This window comes from Accipiter gentilis, chromosome 30 (assembly GCF_929443795.1).
Source record: "Accipiter gentilis chromosome 30, bAccGen1.1, whole genome shotgun sequence".
Taxonomy (NCBI): Eukaryota; Metazoa; Chordata; class Aves; order Accipitriformes; family Accipitridae; genus Astur; species Astur gentilis.
Genome location: NC_064909.1, coordinates 20,795,778 through 20,815,196, shown reverse-complemented (window position 1 = coordinate 20,815,196; position 19,419 = coordinate 20,795,778). Strand labels below are relative to the sequence as shown.

At 49.4% G+C, this 19,419-nt stretch overlaps 1 protein-coding gene across 4 annotated transcripts in view; it reads right to left on the bottom strand.

Moving 5' to 3' along the window:
- Positions 1-994: 994 nt before the first annotated feature.
- Positions 995-19,419, bottom strand: part of TTBK1 (tau tubulin kinase 1) — a 121,909-nt gene continuing 103,484 nt past the window's right edge. For all 4 annotated transcript variants that reach the window (XM_049833559.1, XM_049833560.1, XM_049833561.1 and 1 more), the window contains 2 exons: positions 9,930-11,524; positions 995-8,831 (listed from right to left, as the gene is read on the bottom strand). In XM_049833559.1, the coding sequence (XP_049689516.1) occupies positions 8,405-8,831; positions 9,930-11,524 (2,022 nt within the window). In that variant the 3' untranslated portion in view covers positions 995-8,404. The remainder of the gene's footprint in view (positions 8,832-9,929; positions 11,525-19,419) is intronic.

Sequence of the window (19,419 nt, the reverse complement as noted above, 5' to 3'; positions counted from 1 at the left end):
GGTCCTGTCCTCAGCTTAAATGTCAGACTGTCAGAGAGTATTAAGTCAAACCGTGCCAAGTTACTGGTTTGCTTCTGCTCCACTTCCAGCATATTAATGTGCAGGTCCAACTGCAGCCCCAGCTGGCTGGTCTCAGTACAGATGGGGTCAGTGAAATATTGTAATGATCCCCGTGGGAAGACCTCATAAAGCAGAAGAGCAAGAGTCCAGTCGTGCAAAACACTGACCCTGGCCAGGTCTGGAGTTCAGCGAAGATCCCTCAGGCAGGTCCCAGATGGACTGCCTGGACCAGCCAGGCGTGGGTCCCGCAAACAACTGCACAAATATTACTCAGCTGTGGCACCTAGGCTTCTACCCTAAAAGCATGATTTTTTTTTTTTTTTTTTTTTTTGTTAAAAAAAGCAGGCTTTCCTCTCTGACAGATGCTGTTTTGGAAGTGGATAGCTGAGCCTCCTGCCTGCAGTGTGGTTGTGAACAAAATTCATGGTGCCCCGCTCTGGTGCATTCTTCCAAGCTGTCCCTCTGACCTCACCTGCTTGCATGAATCACAAGCCACAGAAGAAAGAGCCAGCATTACCACGGTGGTATAGGGAAAGGCTGCCAGCAAATCGGACAACTCTGAGCTTTTGCGTACCTGATTCCATCCACAAGGCAGGAGCCGCATCCTTGATGCTCATACTGAAACAAGGGAACGCTCCTGGTTCTTGCCGGCATGTGTTTGGGGATTGGTCGCAGCCAACTGAGTTGTCAGAATGTAGGAAAAAATAACGTACCTTGTGGGGAGATTTTATGGGAATCTGGGGCACAGCTCTGCGGGAGGTTTCAGAGAAGGAACGGGGGCCACAGCTGCCACACAGCTGGAATGAAACCCAAGCACAATCATAGCCAAGGTCCCTTGCCAGCAATTCAGGTGGTATTTCTGCTTCACGTGTGGCAACACCAATAAATGGGAGAAGACAGCAATGAAAAGGTAGACAGGCTTTTAATGGCATGATCAAGAATCCCCTTTTAATAACAAATCTAATGACAACTGTGTCTGATATGAACAAGAAATGGCATCATCATTTATTTTTTTTAAGACGTGATCTTAAAGAAGTTATGACAAATGCCAGGTGGATCTGTACACAGACAGGGCCTCTGTGATGCATGCCAGATTTTATGGCCAAGAAATTTGCCATGCAGTTGAACCGGATTGTGGTTCCTCGGTCGGAGTCGTACATTCTGTTTGCAGTGTGTAAACATTCTCCAGCTGCTTTCCTAAAGAATGCAAAGAAGATATGTAGAGAGATTTAGCCTTGGGACCCAGTCGCATTTCCAGGCAGGCAGTACCAAGGAGCAGAAGTCCTGTCTCCAGGCCAAAAGACTTTGTCAGACTGTGCCAGAGGCAAAGGAAAACAACGTAGGTGTGCCAGATACAATGTCCGAGTGTAGAGTCACATGCTATCGTGTTAAAAGGAGATATACAAAATTATCTGTGTTTCCAGCTCCAATTCCTGTCCGGAGAAGAAGCAGCCCAGGTCCCATAGCACAGCGGTGTCGCTGACACTGGTTTTCACACACACACACACACACACACACACACACTGTTACACCTGGACTCCTCGCCTAAACCCCCATGTCCTGCGGAGCTCATCACACCATCTGCAGGCGATGGTCCGAGAGCCTCTGCCTTGCACCCCGGCAGCCGTTTACCCAAAGTGCTGAGTAAACGTCGGCCCCTGCCTCCTCCAGCAACCTTGCGTCAGACCTCCTTGCGCTCAGAGGCAATACGAGGCAAACCAGAGGCAGAGCAGCTACTGGCAAGCCCCACGCTGATACCAGACCAGCAGTACCCTCGCCAAAGCAGAGATCTTCGCCCCCTGCAGCCCCCTCTGGTTTAGGAGCTAAGAGCAGGAGCAGTTCTCACCTTGGTCCACACCAGGAACCCACATCTGGATTTGCTGTGGTAGCTCCCTTCCTCCTTTTAGCACAGAGGGCATCAATGCGTACTTCAAACCTGCTTTCCAGACATTTGCAGCTCCAGAAATAAAAGGGATAATGTTCCGTCTTATAACCCAGAGCGAGAGGGACCTGCAGGGAGTACACAGTGACTTCGAAGACAAGATTTGCTAGAGGAGGTGTATTAGGAATGAGGGGGACTGGAGAGTTATGGCGTACCAATCACTGTCGTCCCATGGGATTCTGGCTGTACTTGGGATGACAGCTCACCACAGCCTGCAACCAGGGCTATTCTCTGGCCTCACAAAGATACCAACCCCAACGCTCATGGAGATGCCGCCAACCTGCCTTAACGTCAGCTGGCTCTGCCGTTACTATCAGCACGGTCCCAGCCCCTCGGAGCACAGCAACAGGCTGAGGAAGAGCAGAAGAACCATTCAGGGTTTTGTAGAGGACCTTGGCAGCCCACGGACACGCACCACAAGAGGAAAGGGCCTGGACAGGAGCCCAAACTCTCTCCCTTGTGTGCGGATGTCGGAGGAGCTGGCAAACAGATGGAATCGAAGGTGGTTGCAAATTCCCAAGCGGTCCCCGTGTGCTTTGTGAAACCAGCCTAGCGCTGCTGGAGCACAGGCATGTTTCAGTTAAGCCGGAAGAAATGCATTTGAAACCAAACTCATGTCCACAATGGGACTTTTACTGTGTTCACAAGGTTAATATAACTGCAGTTGATTGATGTGTGGGGCAAGGCCGTAGGTGGGCATCGGTGTCTGTGCACATGGAATAGTGGTGGGATCATGCCGTGGGTCAGTAAACTATACAGAGAAGAAGTGTGCTAAGGGACCATCGAGCTGCTACTGGAGCTGGTCAGGCTATCAATAGATACTTAGCCATCTTCTTACAGAGGATCTACACTGAGAAAATACCTCCATGCTGGAAAGGAGAAACATCAAAGATTTTCTTGCCCCAACACAACTTGCTTTGGATTGAAGCGTTTCATGAGCAAACAAACCATGATTGTGTTAGTCAAGGGCAGCCATGTGAGCAGGGACTCTCCAGACCCCGATCCATGCCACACAAAGACATGTGGCAGTCCACCAGTTACTACAACTCTGATGGCGAGCGTGACGGCTGCCAACCATCCAAGCTGGGGTGTTTTGCCCCCGGTTCATGCTCAGGCGAGTGGAGCCTCATAGCTCACATGCACTTTGGTAGAGTGGTACCCTGTTCCTCCATCCACATCCACCGCACACAGCAGTCAGTCCTGCACACATCAGAAGTCACATAGCATCAGGGCACTTCTTTGAAGGTAGCAGGAGCCTTTTCAACCTTTAGCCACTATATATAATGGGCACTACTTATATTATATTGTTATAATAATATATATATTATAATATTCTTTACTTAGAAAGGGCAAGCAAACTCTCCTGCCTCTCACAGATTCCAAGCACAACTGACTCAGAGAGGTCTGCTACCAAAACACCTTTTGCACCAAGACAAGCAGAAGTGTTTGTGCTGCCAACCAGCCGGGTCAGTTAAGCAGCTCCATCCATGTGTCCAAGCCCTTCCACAGCGTTAACCCGATTCATGCCATCGGTCCTTTTGCTCCCTCTGCTCAAATAACCCGTCGTCACACTGGCATAGCGCTGAGAACTGTCTTTCAGATTTGCCACTTGGCGCATCCCTCCCCTATCCCTGTTTCTTTGCAAACACCTCCTGGCCAGACAGCAGCCATCGACTCATTTTTACTCACCAGCGTGCCATCTTCTCAGCTGGCAGCTAAGAAAGCAGGCGGGACCTTTGCAGACCCCAGCAAAGTGCAACTCAGCAGGGCGTTCGCTTTATCGTACGATACCAGGCGCTCCCAAAGACACTTATGGTCCCAATACACACAGGACCCCAAAACGCTCCCCTGAACAAGTCCTATCGGTTCTTGCCACCCATGCACACGCATGCACGGTGGCGGCCTGTCCCTCAAAACACACATGGGCACAACCATCTGCAGCTGGCCAGGAGAGACCCTGCAGCAAAGACACCAATGGGAAACCACAAAACCACATAGTGTCAGGCTGTTCCCTGAAATTCCTGCAAACGTGGGAAACTGCTTGGAAACCTGCTTCTCGTCCCCTGACCCCAAACAGTTTTCTTTATTCTTCCTAGCCATTTCGTCTGCTCTGGTCAGCTCGATCATCTCTTTGATCTTCTCTTCTTTGCAGTGAAGCAAGGAAGCAGCCGCACACCACCAGCGGCGTTTGAGCAGCCCTACGTGTCCTTGAGGCTTGACTTGCACACCATGTTTCATGGCAGAGAACAGCGGGGTCTTGCCTCTCCCGCCCTTCTAGGATGGGACAGCCCACCATATCCTACGATGCCAGACTGGATTGTCTGGCATCCCTTAACCACCTAACTTCTCCCTAACATCACCGGCCTCATCCCTTCCTGCCCCCAGCCATGATCTCCCATGTTTGCTCCGGCTACGGCAGGTGCCCTTCCAGCCTCCCTGGAGGAAGAAGAGAGGATGAGAGGGCACAGAGGAGTTGTTGACCCTTTGGCAGGACTGTTTTCACAGTGACGCTAGGAGACAGCATCACTGCTGGTCCACCTGCCTGCCAGAGAGACACACAAGAGGAATGGAAACTTCTGCAACCAGGGTGTGCTGAGCACCCCAGTGACAGGAGAACCCTGAGGTCACGCTCACCACTGAGCAACTAAAGGGCAAAACCTTGAGAATCGGAGCCAGGGAGGAGATCCAGAGCAGCACCTGCATGGCAGGGGCTTTCCCGAGTCCCTCTGCTGACACCTGGAAGAGGGATCAAGCCATCACCTCCTGCAGCACGTGGGCTGCTAACATGGGGGCTTACGACCATGCCTGGGCCAGGCAGCACCCTGTGACCGGCTCTGCCAACGAAACACAGCTCTGAGGATCACCTCTTGTTAGCTAATTCTTGATATCCACTTGACTGGAAGAGCCCACCACCGAAGCTCCTGTGAAAAAATAACTTCAGTGAAGGCATGAAAGAGGCAATGTGACATCCAGCCAAGATCACAGCATCACTTGCCACTTGGAAGGTCCAGAGACCCAAACCTGTTGGACAGTCAGACCTTGCAAGAACAACCCTCGGAAACCTTTTAGTGACAGCACCCAGCAGCTCCCGCGCAGACTTTCTGGGGACAAAGCATTGCTGTGGTCAGCCAACTTTTACTGCCATCATACCTGATGGCGTAGCCCACTCTCATCCAAAATGACCGGGCTGCGGGGCACCATGCTGTTGATGCACTTTCCTGCTCCCCTCCGTGCCAGGGACAGTTGGGAAGCAGGGCTGTGCTGGGGCAGGGAGCCTGGTAGCACAACCACAAGGAGAGACAGTTCATGGCAGTCCTAGGTCTCTGTAGACCCAGCTACACCCTCAGCCCAGCCCTGTCAAACAACACTGGGAACGGCTGTTATTTTCTGCGCTGGAAATCTTTCCCTGGCTTTCTGAAACTTGCGGGACCCATCTGGTGGCTCTCCAATGTGTGATAGCTTTGGCATGTGTCTGGCAGGACCAGGAATCTACTGGACCACAAAGAGAGAGGATACCTTGGTGTCACCAGCATCCTGCCTGCTACTTGTGGTTGGGTCATGGTAGGAAGACCTCTTAGAAGACAGCTAGGTTTCTCAGAAAACCTTTTAATAAGAAAAAGTCCCCACATTCCTGTGAAAGATTTCACTGGACAGTCGCTTCGCAACTAAAAGCCTGCCTGACTTCTTCATCTGCCGTTCTCGGCTACTCTGTCTTCCCTGCTTTCATGTGTCAGATGGAAGATCTCTGCCTTGGAGCTTCCTTCCTGACATGGGTATACCTGGGCCATGGAAAACTCTCCTTTAAACTTTCTCTTGAATAAATACATTGATTGTGCTTTATTGGCCTCCCATGATAAGGCAGGTTTGCTAACCCCGTTAATAGTCCTGTAGCCCTCTTTCCAAGCTCTTTCAATGTTGTTTTTGGCATGTGTATCTAAGACCTGGATGGAGCACCTGGTAAAGGCTCCATGACAAAGTCTTACCATCTGAGCACTCTAAAATGAACAGTCCCCCAACAGACTAATAGGAGTGCTATTATGGTTTATATTTCTGGAATTTATTTCTTGAGTTTATTCTGTTTTCTAGTTTCTAAACATGCAGGGCATATTTAGATTGTAGTTTGACCCACAATTCAAACTCACATGAAGTTATTGTGCCACCAGAAGAAGTGGCCACACTCTCTGTCCTCTCCTTCCCCCACTTCTGTTGTGTGACCAGATGCTGAACCAGACTGATGAACTGAACCAGATGAAAACCAAACCAGCAAACCAGAGTGCTTGGTGTCACGCTGGACCAGCATTTCCAGCCACTTCGCCAAATAGCCGCCCCAGCGTAAGGGGGTGGGATAGTGCAACGAAGCAGCTGGAACTTGGAGGGACCACTGCATTTGGTGGCAACATCAGCTCAGTCCATCAAACCACAACGTGACCTTGGAGGTCCCAATGCTTCTCTGCAAAGATGAGGGCATGTTTTTAGACTAGAAGCTGTGCTTCTTACTCTACCAGGGTGAACGGCGTCAATGGAAAACAGCACTTTGAGCTAAATGAAATAAATTCTTAGCATTGGCAACACCGAGACTGTCATATAAAGGGGCAATTCCTGTCACCTATTTCTAGACGTTTCCCTGTTCAGATGCCCAAGGAGTACCCTTTTCTCCCAGCCACCACGTCACAGCTCTCACGCTCCTTTCCAGAACAGTTCCTGTAGATGTGAACAACTTCAGGATTACTCGGACTCGATGGCCATCAGTGTGACTGTATCTATGGTCAAATGAATCAAAGTTATCACTGTCCAGATTCCTCTATCAAGCTTTGTTGTCTGCAAATAGTAAATATTTGCAGCTAGTTGCAGCTGTGGGAATGAGTGTACAGAGCAGCCATATTTCTGTTCTGCCTCATGCAAAGCCTCTTTTAGGCATGACAATGGTGTGAAGCCCCAAGTATTTGGGTCTGGAGTGTTTCCCCCTGTGTGCAGGGAAAATTTTGCGACTACTTCAAGATCTCATCAAGCTCAGACAGATATCAGTCCTCCTGGCTTTCGTTTTCAAACCCTCCTAATTAGTCTGGGGGCTAAAAAGTTGGTTGGTTTAGTTCTAGCTGAGCGCTAAGCTTCTGCTCTGATAATATTACTTGCTTTTATGTTCACGTTGTTAGTTCTCACGCAACGTGTGGAAGAGCTGAGCACCGAGAAAAGACATAAACCCTATCTCTGCAACTCAACCCGCTGTACTCTCGGCTAGAAATGCGCAAGGTACCCACGGCGTGCCAGCAAACCTCTCCTCGCAAAGCAGCAGCTTTTGAGTATACTACAGGCTAATAATTTCCCACCCTGCCGTGTAGGGGAACTTTCAACCACAGTGCCAAAATTCACAAACACCAAGAGCGTGACAATAAAGCACAAGGAATTTAGGTGCAAGGGGCACCCAAGCTAAAGGCATCCAGTGACTATTCACATCTTCAGGATGGAGCTGTGTTTGGTGGACTACAGGTCTGTGGCACCAACCACACTCGGGTCAAGAGGAACCACCCGTGTTGGGAGATGTGGTCTCCACAGATCACAGTTTGGTATTTGAGACAGAAGCGGCTGCAGTGTGCTCCCTTCTACATCAGTTAGCAAGGGCTCTGGATTTCCCAGCAATCTAATACATCCCTACTTCCATCTAAATACCCACCGCGCAGGCGTCTGCCAAAAACAGCAGCAGCGTCGCCGAGCAGCGATGCCAGACGGCCTCCTCCGTGGGCCATACTGGAGCAGGTAGGAGCATCCAGCAAGACCTGCCTGTCTCCCATTCCCACCTGCAGAGGCATCTCTGGAAAGAAGAGAAAAGCCCCCCTCCACCCTGCCCCTGCACACAAGGACGCATCCATCCCTCTTGGCTAAGCTGGTGACCATCCCTTGCTAACGCAGGTGGCAGGAGGCGAGCCAACACTCAGGTAGATGGTGGCGGCCAAGGTTGGCGTTTTCCCGGCACGGAGACAGGAGGGAGCTGCCTGCGGGATGGGAGCCTTCCTCTCCAGCAGGCCTTGCTTTCGTCACCTCCGCTCCTCTTTCCAAAGCCAGGGTCGGTGTTGGCGACTGGTATTGCTAACAGAGAGAGGGGAATGCCTGGGGAGGGAGGAGGGTCAGGCACTAGGCAGGCTGCCTGGGTCGCTGCTTGGTGCTGTGCATTAGCAAGCGTGAGCTGCGGGCTGGATGTCTCCCTTGAAGAAGGCTCCGTGGCTCAGAGGCTCTCAGGCCCGTGGGAGCTGATTGCGACGGTGTGGGGTGAGAGTGAGTGAAGCATTTGAAGTACAGCTACTGCTATACACTCGTGGGTCCAGCATGGAAGGCTGTGCTGCAGCATCTCAAGTGTATACTATATGCAGAAGTTACCCAGTCTGTTGGGCTGGCAGAAGAAGATCATTATCTGGCAGCTGCCTTACTTTCCAGGGACACCTGCTTTCCTTTGGTTGCTGGACTCTGAGTCTGGGTTTTTCCTCTTTGTCGTTTTTTGGCCACACCAGGAGAGGGCAGGGATTCTCCTGTCGGCCCCGGGGCCGGAGCTGGGGGCTGAGGTCGGGGAGAAGGAGGAACTCGCTGAAGAGCAGTCCCTGGCTTATGCTGTCGGCAGGGAGAAGGACTTTCCCTCCGAGGCGGCAGCTGGCTTCTTGGGGAAGCACTGGGGTTTCTTGAAGGAAGGACAGGGCTCCGAGGGGATGCACAGCTGGACCTCCGCGAGCTGCTCCGCGGAGGAAAAGAAGTGGAGCTCGGCGAAAGAGGAAGCCGACTTTGTATCTGCGCTGTTCGGCACTCGTTTGGGACGCTTCCAGCTGGTCTCTGTGCCTGAAGCCTGCAGGGGAAGAGAAGAGGGAGGATGAAGGGGAACTTCTGCAAGGGCAGGTTTGGCATGGATGTTGCTGGGTAATTACAAGGAGTCTCCAGCACCAGGATGACAAGACGGGAAACTGGTTTGAACACCGTTCTGTAACTCTTGATGCTGTTAACCACTAAGTGTTTGCCCTGATCCTCCAGCACCCTCTGGGACAACACGCAGGCATGGTTTGGCCGATAGCATGTATCTGGGACTCTTCTTAACATGTAACATGGATGGAGCAACCTTTTCAAGGCAGGAGATACAATCTGGGAACAAAAGCTGGATTGCACCAGTTGGCCTCTGATGGCAACTGTGCTGGAAGGTAAACCAACCCACAGGGATCCCCTCCTTTCACCCCACGTCTCTGAAAGAGCAGAATTTGCTGGACCTGTGGCAGAGGCACAGCAGCAGCTCTGCTCCTGGGCTAGACCTCCAGCTCCAAGGCCAGGCAGAAAAGCCAAACACCGGTGAATTCAGAGGGTCCACCTCCACTTACATCTCTGTGCCTATTTGATAAGAGAGTCAGGTACCTCCAAAAAAATCAAGGCACAGGGATGTGTAGGGAATTCAGGCCACATGGAGGTGGCTCACGGTGTTCCAGGTCACTGCCAAAGCCCATGCATGTGCATCTCCCTCTCTCCAGCTCTTGGCATGGTGGCCAACTCCTGAGGCAATCACAGCCGGCAACCTCGCAGCCCTTGCAGCTCTAATTGCAATAGCCAGGCCAGGTCTCCCTGCGGCGTCACGGCCGTGCCAAGCATGCTGCAAAACTGAGAGCTCAGCACTGGAGGGATCTGCTATTAGCAGGATCAGACCAAATGAAAGAGCTCGTGGAAAGGAAGGAGGCTTCAAAGCTAGGGCAAGTGAGGAGGGTCTCGGCCCTTTGGCCAGACTGAGCCAAAAAAGACGGAGAGGTGGGACTTTCACACACCGGCGTGCTGAAATGACTAGGAAATGGGGATGGACCACACATTCCAGCCAAGTGAAGGGTAAAGCAGTGGGAGGTGAGCAAAGCCCTGGCTGCGCCTCCTCAACAAGTCCAACGTTTTGTATTGCTCACCGTTTTGGTCTTACCTGTAGGCAACGGCCGAGTCCTGCGGGGAGCTACACAGCACTGCCATGGCGATGGCCATGGAGCTCTCAGACTTTGCTGCCTCTACTGGTGTTTTCACTGGCGTGATGGGCCGAGGAATTCTGCTCTTTGTGCTTATGGGTCTTTCTTCCTTCCCCAGGAGGGCGGCCTTCTCCTTCCCTGCCTTCCTTGGGATGGAGTCATCAGAGTCGTGGGTGTCCTCCTCAGAACCAGTGGCCGAGAGCGTTTCCGAGGCCCGCCGCCTCTCGTCGCTGGAGGACGCTGAGGAGGAGGCCCCCGAGGCCAGCCGAAGGAGGCGGTTTTGCCTCTTCTCCATCACTAGGCGAGCCAAGTCAGGTTGCTTTGCCCTCTTATAAAGCCTCTCTTTGGCCGAGAGTGAAGTTGAAAGGTCTGAGCCGGTGTCCTCCTCGGAGAACAAGATGGGTATCCGACTTCTATACCTGGAGCCCAGAGGTCTCCTGGGGCCCTGCTGCAGCGTGTCGAGGAGGGTCTCTGCTCGCTTAAGGTGTTCTCCCACCGCCGCTGACTTCTCAAGGTCGGGCTCCCTCGTAACCGTCTTGCCAGGCTCTTCCAAATCCAGCGAGAGCGCCACTTTGTCGGAGAGCTCTGGCTTGTCCTCGGGAGGCTTTGCTACGCCATTGGGAAGGGCCAGCTGCTCCCCCACTGTCTCTGAGGTGGTTTCAATGGGATTAGCCGAAAGCGCGCAGCTCTCGGTCTCTGCCCCTTCTAGCCCCGAATGTATGCTTCCATTCTCTACCAGCGCCAGGTTGTCCTCCAGCTCTTCTTCGACAATGACCTCCTCAAACTGGCCTGGAGGGCAGTACTCCTCATGCCTCATCAGCTGGCCGCTGGAAGACATGACATTTAAGTGGGTCTTTTCAGCAATATGAACAAATGTGCGCTCAACTTTGGTAAAGGGGGAGGAAGCTGTAGCCACTGCCACGGGAGGCTTTGGTTCAGATTTAAGGACTGAGGACAGGGTCCCTGGCTCGGATACATCCAGTTGGCTACCCATAGGCTGTGGCCGCTCGCTCTGAGGTGTCAGTGCAGCAAGAGTGCCCAGATCAACTTCTGGAGCCAAGTCTGTGGTCACCGGAGACTTTTTCAGATCACCTGGTGAAAACAGCACTAGTGTTTTTGAGCCTTCCTCCAGCTCCAGGTCCCCATCAGCAGTGGACGCTCGACCCTTGGATCCCTTCTGGTCATCAGCCAGGAGCGTGGATGGTGCGCACTCCTGGCTGCGCTCTGTGCTTTTTTGACTCAGGTCGCTGCTGGAACCGCTGTGCATGTCAATCTCATCCCCTTCCTCCTCTGCCTCCTCCTCCTCATCTTCCTCCTCCTCGTCCTCTTCCTCGTCTTCTTCCTCCTCCTCTTTTCCATTCATTTCCAGATAAGACTCCAGAGGTTTGCAAGGAGCAGTCAAGACAACATTTGAGAAATCAACTTTCTTTATCCGCTGGGATACCTTAGGCTTTTCCCAGTAGTCTGACACATCTTTTCTGAAGTCTTGATAAGGCAAACTTAAAGGCACCGCCTTGGGCAGACCATTCATTTCAAATGACTTCAGTATATATGCCTGCAAGAAGACAGATGTGACAAAAGAAAAGGGTTAGTGTTCAGACATAGCATTGGCACAGAAGACATCAGGATCAACAGCAGTGGCAAGCGTCAGTGGAAAGCATCTAGTCCATCACGCTTCCAAAATACATGCCTGAGCAGTGATCACTCGATCATTCGATTCGTACAAACCTTAGAAAGGAGAGATTCACAAACGCTTATCAATGAAGGCAAAAAAATGTGCCAAAGGAGTTCCTTTGTTACCAGTCTTTAACCTGGACCTAAAAGAGCTGTTTGCAAGCAATTCCTCAGGATTTTTTCACGTTTCCCCATCTTCTTCAGTATTTATATATTTATTTAGGTATTTATACGTTTACATATTCAATACTTCCTTACTGGAACCATTCAGGAAATCACTTTTATGCCCAGGCCACAGTGACCTCATGGGGCCCCTCTGGGCTAGATAAATTTCCCGATCACTTTCCAGTACCATCCAACATTGTCACGGGGGCTATAACGCTTGTAGCGCTCCTGTGTTCCCCTGCTGTCCTATTCGTACCTCCCTTCTGCTCCCACGTCCCTCCAGCAACTCCTAATTCTGTCTTCTACAGGCTTCTGCTTTCACTAAAATGATCAGCAAGTAAATCATGAAAGCTGACATATAAAGTATTATTATTAGACTCTGGGGTGTCCAACCATTAAAAGCAATGGGAGGACAGGACAGTTGGTGGAGGCAGTGTTTCTCGAGCAGCAGCCTGTGGCGGAGAGACTGCCCATAAGGTGCCAGGAGTGGGCTGTGAAATGCTTGCAAATAATAAGAGAAAGGCAGCAGCTCACACACACATGCACACACTTGACCAAATAAGCCAAAAAGGGCAAAATAAATAGGAGATGCCTCTCCATTTGGCTTAATTAACAATTGGTTGTAAATGAAAACCAAAGCAGCACCACTCCACAAAATGAGTTTTAAAAAAAACATGTAGGTCACGCTTCTATTAAGAGGGCTGGAAAACAAAAGCCTCTCCATAAACTCAATCAGTCAATAATGCACCACATGTTACCCTTGAAAAGTCCTAATCGTCAACAGAAGGGCTCCAGACATCTGCGTTTTCAAGCGGCATTTGACAGCATCAGAGGATATTTAGGCTACAGGACTAAACAAGCGCCCATTTAACCGTGTGAGCTACAGAGCTGCCAACAGCTAGCACATTCACCTGGCTATGGGAACAGATCTTTTTGTCTCTGGGGGTGGGGGGGAAAGCCCTCAATAGCTTTTCAGTCCGATGACACAATTTCAAATTGTGCTGAAAATCTGCATGTTATTCTGTGCAGAGCAACTGCCCTATTAGTATGCCTAAAAAAATGAAAGATCTTTATGCTCACGTGTAACAGGGACATTTCAAATAGACTGGTGGGCGGCATCAAGCTGTTATGCATGGTGATAAGTTGTTATCCATTTAAGACTTCTTTTTATATCTTATAAATTAAAACACAGGCTGGTTTTGGCAATGCCTCTGGAGTCTAAAGCTTCTTCTCTTCTTTCATTAAAGATGAAGCCTGGCACTGAAGATGGCCCTATATTAGCCTGATTTGGGCTTTCTCTGACCCACTCTACCTTTTGTATCAGGATGACAGATGTGGAACTTGGACTGATAAGAGGGACTTACCACCCTTTGCAAAGGAAATTACCCACTCGGCTTCCTCCCTCAGGCATTTCTTGGAAATCAGTCCATTCAGCAGCCTAAGACTGGATTCTGCCTGTTGGTTGGACTTGGTTTTCCCAAGAAATACACCCGCAGTGCTATCCCTGGAGTCCTGATCAAACAGATGTGCTTCCCCAGCCCCAACAACAGTTCACCTGCTGCTCCACTTCACCCCATTTTCTAGATGCTGCGGTTGATGGTACAGCTGGAGGATCGCTGGTTTCTCTTCGCATATGTAAACCTTCAAACCTCCTCTCAGCTCGTAGGCACTTGTGTCATCTCATCTGCTTTCTGGTCAAGGAGAACTGAAGCCAGTCCTGCAGTGCACATCCTATATAGGCCAGAGATATGGTTTCTGTGCCCTGCAGTCTGTCCCACCAGCAGCCCTGTCTCCAGCAAACCCCCCTTTCCTCAACAGCTCTTTCCCTTGCAAGACATCAGAAATTTGTCTGAGATGAGATTGCGCTAAGCAATAAGGTATGCCACGGAGCTGGACAGCATGACGTTGTTGTAATAAAAATAACGGTTCTTTCCTTCTTCTGCTCTGGTTCCCCTTTGCTGTCCTCGAGTCGTGCTGTAGATACCTTTCTAACCTCCATGTTCCTCCACCTCTGGCTGTACAAATTCCTTGCGGTATTTGGCAAATGGACTGCCTTTCTGTCTGCCATTTAATTTTCCCCATGTATTTTCTATTTCCCTGCATGGACACTGCACCCTAAGCATAACAACGATTGTTTGGCTTCTACCTACCTTTGGGAGACTTGGACTACTTAACCTGTTGCATGCAATACCCCAAAATTGCCAGAATGCATTCCTTAAAGCAGCCCGAGACTGTGCTTGTTTTGCCACTGTAAATACACCATGGAGAAAATCCAAAGAGCATAAATATGCCAAAAATATGGAGGACGGGAGTTACCTACAAACACAACTAAAAGAAATTTTGTTGAAATGTCTCTTGGGTCAAATATTATTTTAACTCTTATTTTCTTATCTTCATTACTATCATCACCTGAAGCTGTTAACAAGGGAGACTGTCCTAGGGCATCAAAGTCTGAGACTGTCTTCACTCTTGAGTTAAAGTGATCAGCAGCTAGCTGCAAGCAGATAGCCTGCTGAACAAAGTGTTCCCTGTTTGAACCCCTCACTAGAGATATTTGTGTCCTCTCTTGACAGTCATCATGTGTCTTCTGTACTACAGCACACTCAGCTGCTCTAGGACTAGTCTCCAAAGGTCGGAGAAGAGCTTTGCTGCTCCGCATTGGTAAATGGGGAGGAACTGTGGGAAGATGCCAGAAGATCAGGAGTGGAGAGGCTTAGTCTGTATCTTAAAACTGTGGAGTAACAAAGGTGTAAGGAATCTCTGGGGGTCTCGGCTCCAACCACCCCTCAAAGCAGGACCAACTTAGAGCTGGCTGCTCCAGGCCCTGTCCAGCTGAGTTTTGAGTATCTCCAAGGATGGAGATCCCACAACGTCTTTGGGATCCTGTCCTGGTATTTGAGGCTCTTCATGGTGAAAAAGTTTTTCTTTATATCTAATTCCTGTATGTATCTAATTTGCCTTTCATGCAGCTTGTGACCATCACGTCTCGTCCTTCCACTCTGAGAACAGTCTGGCATCATCCTTCCATCACGTAGTTCAAGGAAGAAATAAGATCCCACCCCAATCCTTCTACAGCGGAACAAACCCAGCTCTCAGCCTCTCCTCATGTCATACGTTTCTAGTTCCTAATCATCTTGGTGGCCCTCTGCTAGGCTCACTCCACCATGAGCAGGAACTATGCCGTGAGCTGAGGCAGCCACCCCATCTTAAAAAGCAACCAAGACTGTGAGTGAGCAGAGTTACACGAGGGCTGGCTGAATCTGAGTCAAAAGGACCTCCTTTTCCTCCAGCGAGCTCTGATCTCTGCCTACGTTCCCCACTTTCTCAGAAGACACATTGCCTGTCCTTGGACAGTGAACCATTTTTTCCCACCTGCTTGGGCTCAGATCTTTACTCCCGGCTCTCTTTTGACTTGTCAGTGAATTGTCCAGGAATACATATGGCAGTATATGTGTCTGAGCGTGCGTTCCCCACAAAGTCTGCACATTTCACCTCTGTCTCACCATAAAACTTGACTGCATTTAAATTCAATTTGGCTAGTAACTACTTTGTGTAACAATATGTATTTGGAAGGCAATAAATATCCCTGCTTTGCACAGAGGCCAGAATTAAAATATAGAGAGGAAGGAGAATCAGGAGAGAAAAAGATCTACCAGCTCCTGTTTGGCAGAGGCAGAGACCAGCCCCTTCAAGTCCATCTCTGCCCCTGTGCTCATGAACAGGAGTCTGGGGGTTTGTCATTACTGTAAACTGGTGGGGTTTCAGATTAGCAGGATCCCTGGCACTGGGACATCCTCAGAGGAGACTCATATCACCCAATATGGGCAGCAGTAAAGTTCCTACATCCCAGTGATGCTGCAAATACTGCAAAAATCAGCAAAGATGCAGACTCCACTTTGCTACACCAAGTTTACAACCACGCATGAGAAGTTCCCAAGTCCCCTCGTAACCAGGAATGTAGCCAGATGTCTTCTTCTCAGACAGCAGCACGGAGCAGACTCATGCTGGTGGGTTCAGGAGCGGTACTGGTATCCAGTTCCCTAACGTGGTCATAGATATCCTGCCCCATGCCAAGTCGCACACACTCTGCCCAGGTCCCTACAGCAATGAAGAGTCATGACAGTATCATCTGCTCTGCCTGTGTGGCTTTCTGGTGATCTCACGACTTGTGAGGGCACAGAGAAGAGACCCTATAGTTTTCCTATGTCCCTGCAGCAGAGCAGTCTGTGGCACAGAGCGGGGCCAGTGTCCACCAGAAAAGCCCGCTCTCCCGAGCAGCTCCGCACTGACATGGGGGAAAGGGAATGGTTTCCTGTGTGAGCCTCATCAATTTTCCCTTAGACTGTAGAATTTGGGATTTTTATTTTTTTTTCCTCTCTCCCATCTCTTGGTTTTAAGCATTTTAAATGCAATAATTTGGGAAAAAAGAAAACCAACCAAAAAACCACCAGGCACAGGAAAAAAATCACAGTATTTGCCTAACATGAAACCAGGAAATGCCGCATCTCTTCTATCTACTGTTCCATTTCAGACCATGCTCTAACCCATGTCTCAGACCGTGGTTACCACTACGGCATCGGTGCGTCCTTCTGCAGTGTTTGACAGTCGTACACATTTGCCGCATACCAACAGCCTTACAGAGGCAAACCAAAACACACTCTGAGGCATTCACCATGGAGCAGAAGGGCTTTGGACCCTGCTAAAGGCAGACTCAGGAGAATCCTGACCTTCCATACAATTCACCGGAGAAAAAAGGGACTCACACACTATACAACCCTATAAGTCAGAAACCACAGCTTAATCCTAGCTCTTCCTCCCAGACTGTCACCTGCCTGCACAAACTGCTCTCTACCTTGGAGGAGTTGGGGTCTTGTGCTTCTCCTGCGAGGAGGAAAGTTTCCACCACCCTTCCTACAGGTACCAGAGCCTTTGCATGCACCCACAACCTGCAGCCTCCTTCTTCAGCCACTTGCAGAAAACCCACTGAATTAGCAACTGTGCACTTCACACCAAAGCAGACAGGGTCTGTTGCCATGTTTCATCTTCCAACCTGGTCCCAGACAGACCAACAGCAATTGGGTTTGAACCACATGCCGCTCTACAGCAGAGACTGCTTTCAAATAGGAGTCATGATGAAAGGCAAGCACGGTCAGATCCACTGAGCAGCCCAGGCAGGAGTACGTTATTTGCAGGACAGCCACAATTTTGCATCCATCTCCCTTGGGTTTTGGGGGGTGGAGGTGCTGGAAGTTTACCAGATGTTCTTGAACACCTTGTCAAATGTCTGATGGGAGACAGCCGTCCACCCACCCTATGCACACTGTGCTGCCAGCCAGGGGAAGATGCCCAGTGTAAGAAACCAAGAAAAATGTGATAAACTCTAGCTTAAGTTTAGCCAGTTCTGCCATCAAGGCAGAGCTCTAAAAACTTAAGATAAGTTGGGGCTAGTTGTAACCTGCTGCTGTGATACGACTGGGTTCAAGTCAGTGAAATTGGTACTAGCCTAAATTTACGTAAATTGAACTCACAGGGTGGCCTTCCCACAGTACACGGAACACGTCGTCTCTAACAGTCACAGAACTTCGTTTCTATTCCCAGATCTGTCTTAACTGCAAGTTTTCAGTGATCACATTAGGAAACGATAATTAAACTCTCACTGTTCTACCAGAGCTCCTTCATCTCCCTGCCCAGTGCTCCCATGTACCCAAGGATGAGCAGGGGACACCTTCCCAGAGCTGGAAAGCAAAGGGAGTAGAAAAAGAAAGCAAGAAAGCAAACAAAAAAACCCAGCCATCACCAAGGTGCTGCCTTTGATTCTTTAATAAGGTTTTGGTAGTATACAAGCTTTTTTTCCTTCTTTTTTTTTTTTTTTTTTCCGATTGTCTGGATTAACATACATGGATTTAAAAAAGGCACAAAATCCATTGCACAGCTTCTGTTTTGTTTGTTTTTGATGACATTGCCTGTTCATTGTGGTTTCAAGTGTAGGATTTTACAGTACTTTGCAGCATTTACAGCATGGTCTACATACAGGTAATCAATGCATGCTTTTATACAGGAGACAGAATTCAAATTCTCTCTCAGTATTTCTATATACACAATAATACAGTGTTTTTCTTCTGAAAAAAGCTTTAAATTGGTCTTGCATGCTCGGTGTGCCAGAAGAATTAGTGCAAGCATATATTACAGTGTTATTGCAGTACAAAAAGGGGTTGACCTTAGGCTCTAAAGGGATTAGATACAGGAAGAATAAAAAGACTCAAGGAAAACAAGCTTTGGATCCCTTTAGTCAACTACGTCCTTCCAAATGGATCCCTACTCAGTACCGCCTTTAAAGCTACAGCAGGCTGCTTCCCCTCCGTCTCCCTGCTGCCCTCCCCCTGAGACGAACTTCCACAGCTTCTTCAAACCTTCTGTCCCTAGCAATCGATGAGGACTTCTGGCAACTCGAGGAAGCCCTTCTGCTCTGCCTCCTAATGCCAGAGACCTGCTTGAAGGGGATTTTCCTGAGACCCGCTGCTTCAAGCAAACTCAAGTCCCAGCAGATGAAGTTTCTCAAGCCAACTAGGAAGCACAACAGGTTACCTACGGCTTTTGTCTCCTCTCAGTAGAAGTGACTACAGAAACCCACATTCACCTCCTACTTGAAGAGCAGTTGGTTAAATATGGTTCGGATTCTCTCCTGCTTAGCAGCAACAGAAGTCTAACAGGTGACACAAGGTAATGCAAAGAAAGGATATGCTGGTCCCTGAGATTCTTCATGGGAGCTGGAAAGTCCGAGAAGCAGAAATCAAGTTCCCAACGTGATGTTAATTGTTCCATTGGGAATGGGAAGAGGCCTTAGTCCTGAGAGATGCAGATGGCACACAGACAGCAAGAGCCATAGTCCAGTCTTCCCTGTAACAGCTTTGATTTGGATACTATCAGGACCTTAGCATATCCTGGAAGTGACATTATCCTCTGCCAACATAGACTAAGCTTGTTTGGGACTGGGAGATCTGGCAGGATTGACAACAGTGAGTGGAAAAAAACCCTAGAATCTGAGTTTCTGAAGCAGCTCTTTCTTCAAACCAGCATCAGATGAGGTAAAAATAGCAGGGGTTTAGAGCTGCCACACTTGCTTGCAGGCTCTCCATGTTCCAAGAATCAGCACCATAAATATCAGAGAGATGTTCTTCTTTCCAGCATCTTAGCATCAAATGTTCCACAGCCTTTCTCTTCGTTTTTATTTTTTTTTTTTTACCAAGGTGAATAGGACAATCCAGTCCTATGCTGGATAAGTGCTCTGCTCCTCCCTATTTGTGCTTTCGTATGTTGTTAGGTTTGTGCCAGTTTTCCTAGCGTCTTGGATGGAAGCAATAGCTCTGTGAAGGTGGTACACCTGCCACTTAGCTTCCCACCTCTGCACCCACCAGCGTCTCCAGCAAGAGCCAACGCAGAGCTCCCTGTCTGAGCAGACACGGGGACCACCTCATTTTTATCACTCATAAGAGACTCAGGAAATGGCGAGCAAAGTGGAAGGAAATGATAATCCAAAAATTGTTCTAGTCCCTAATTGTAAAGGCAACTTAATAGCAGCAAGAAAGAAGAAGAAGGAGATTCTGAAAGCTA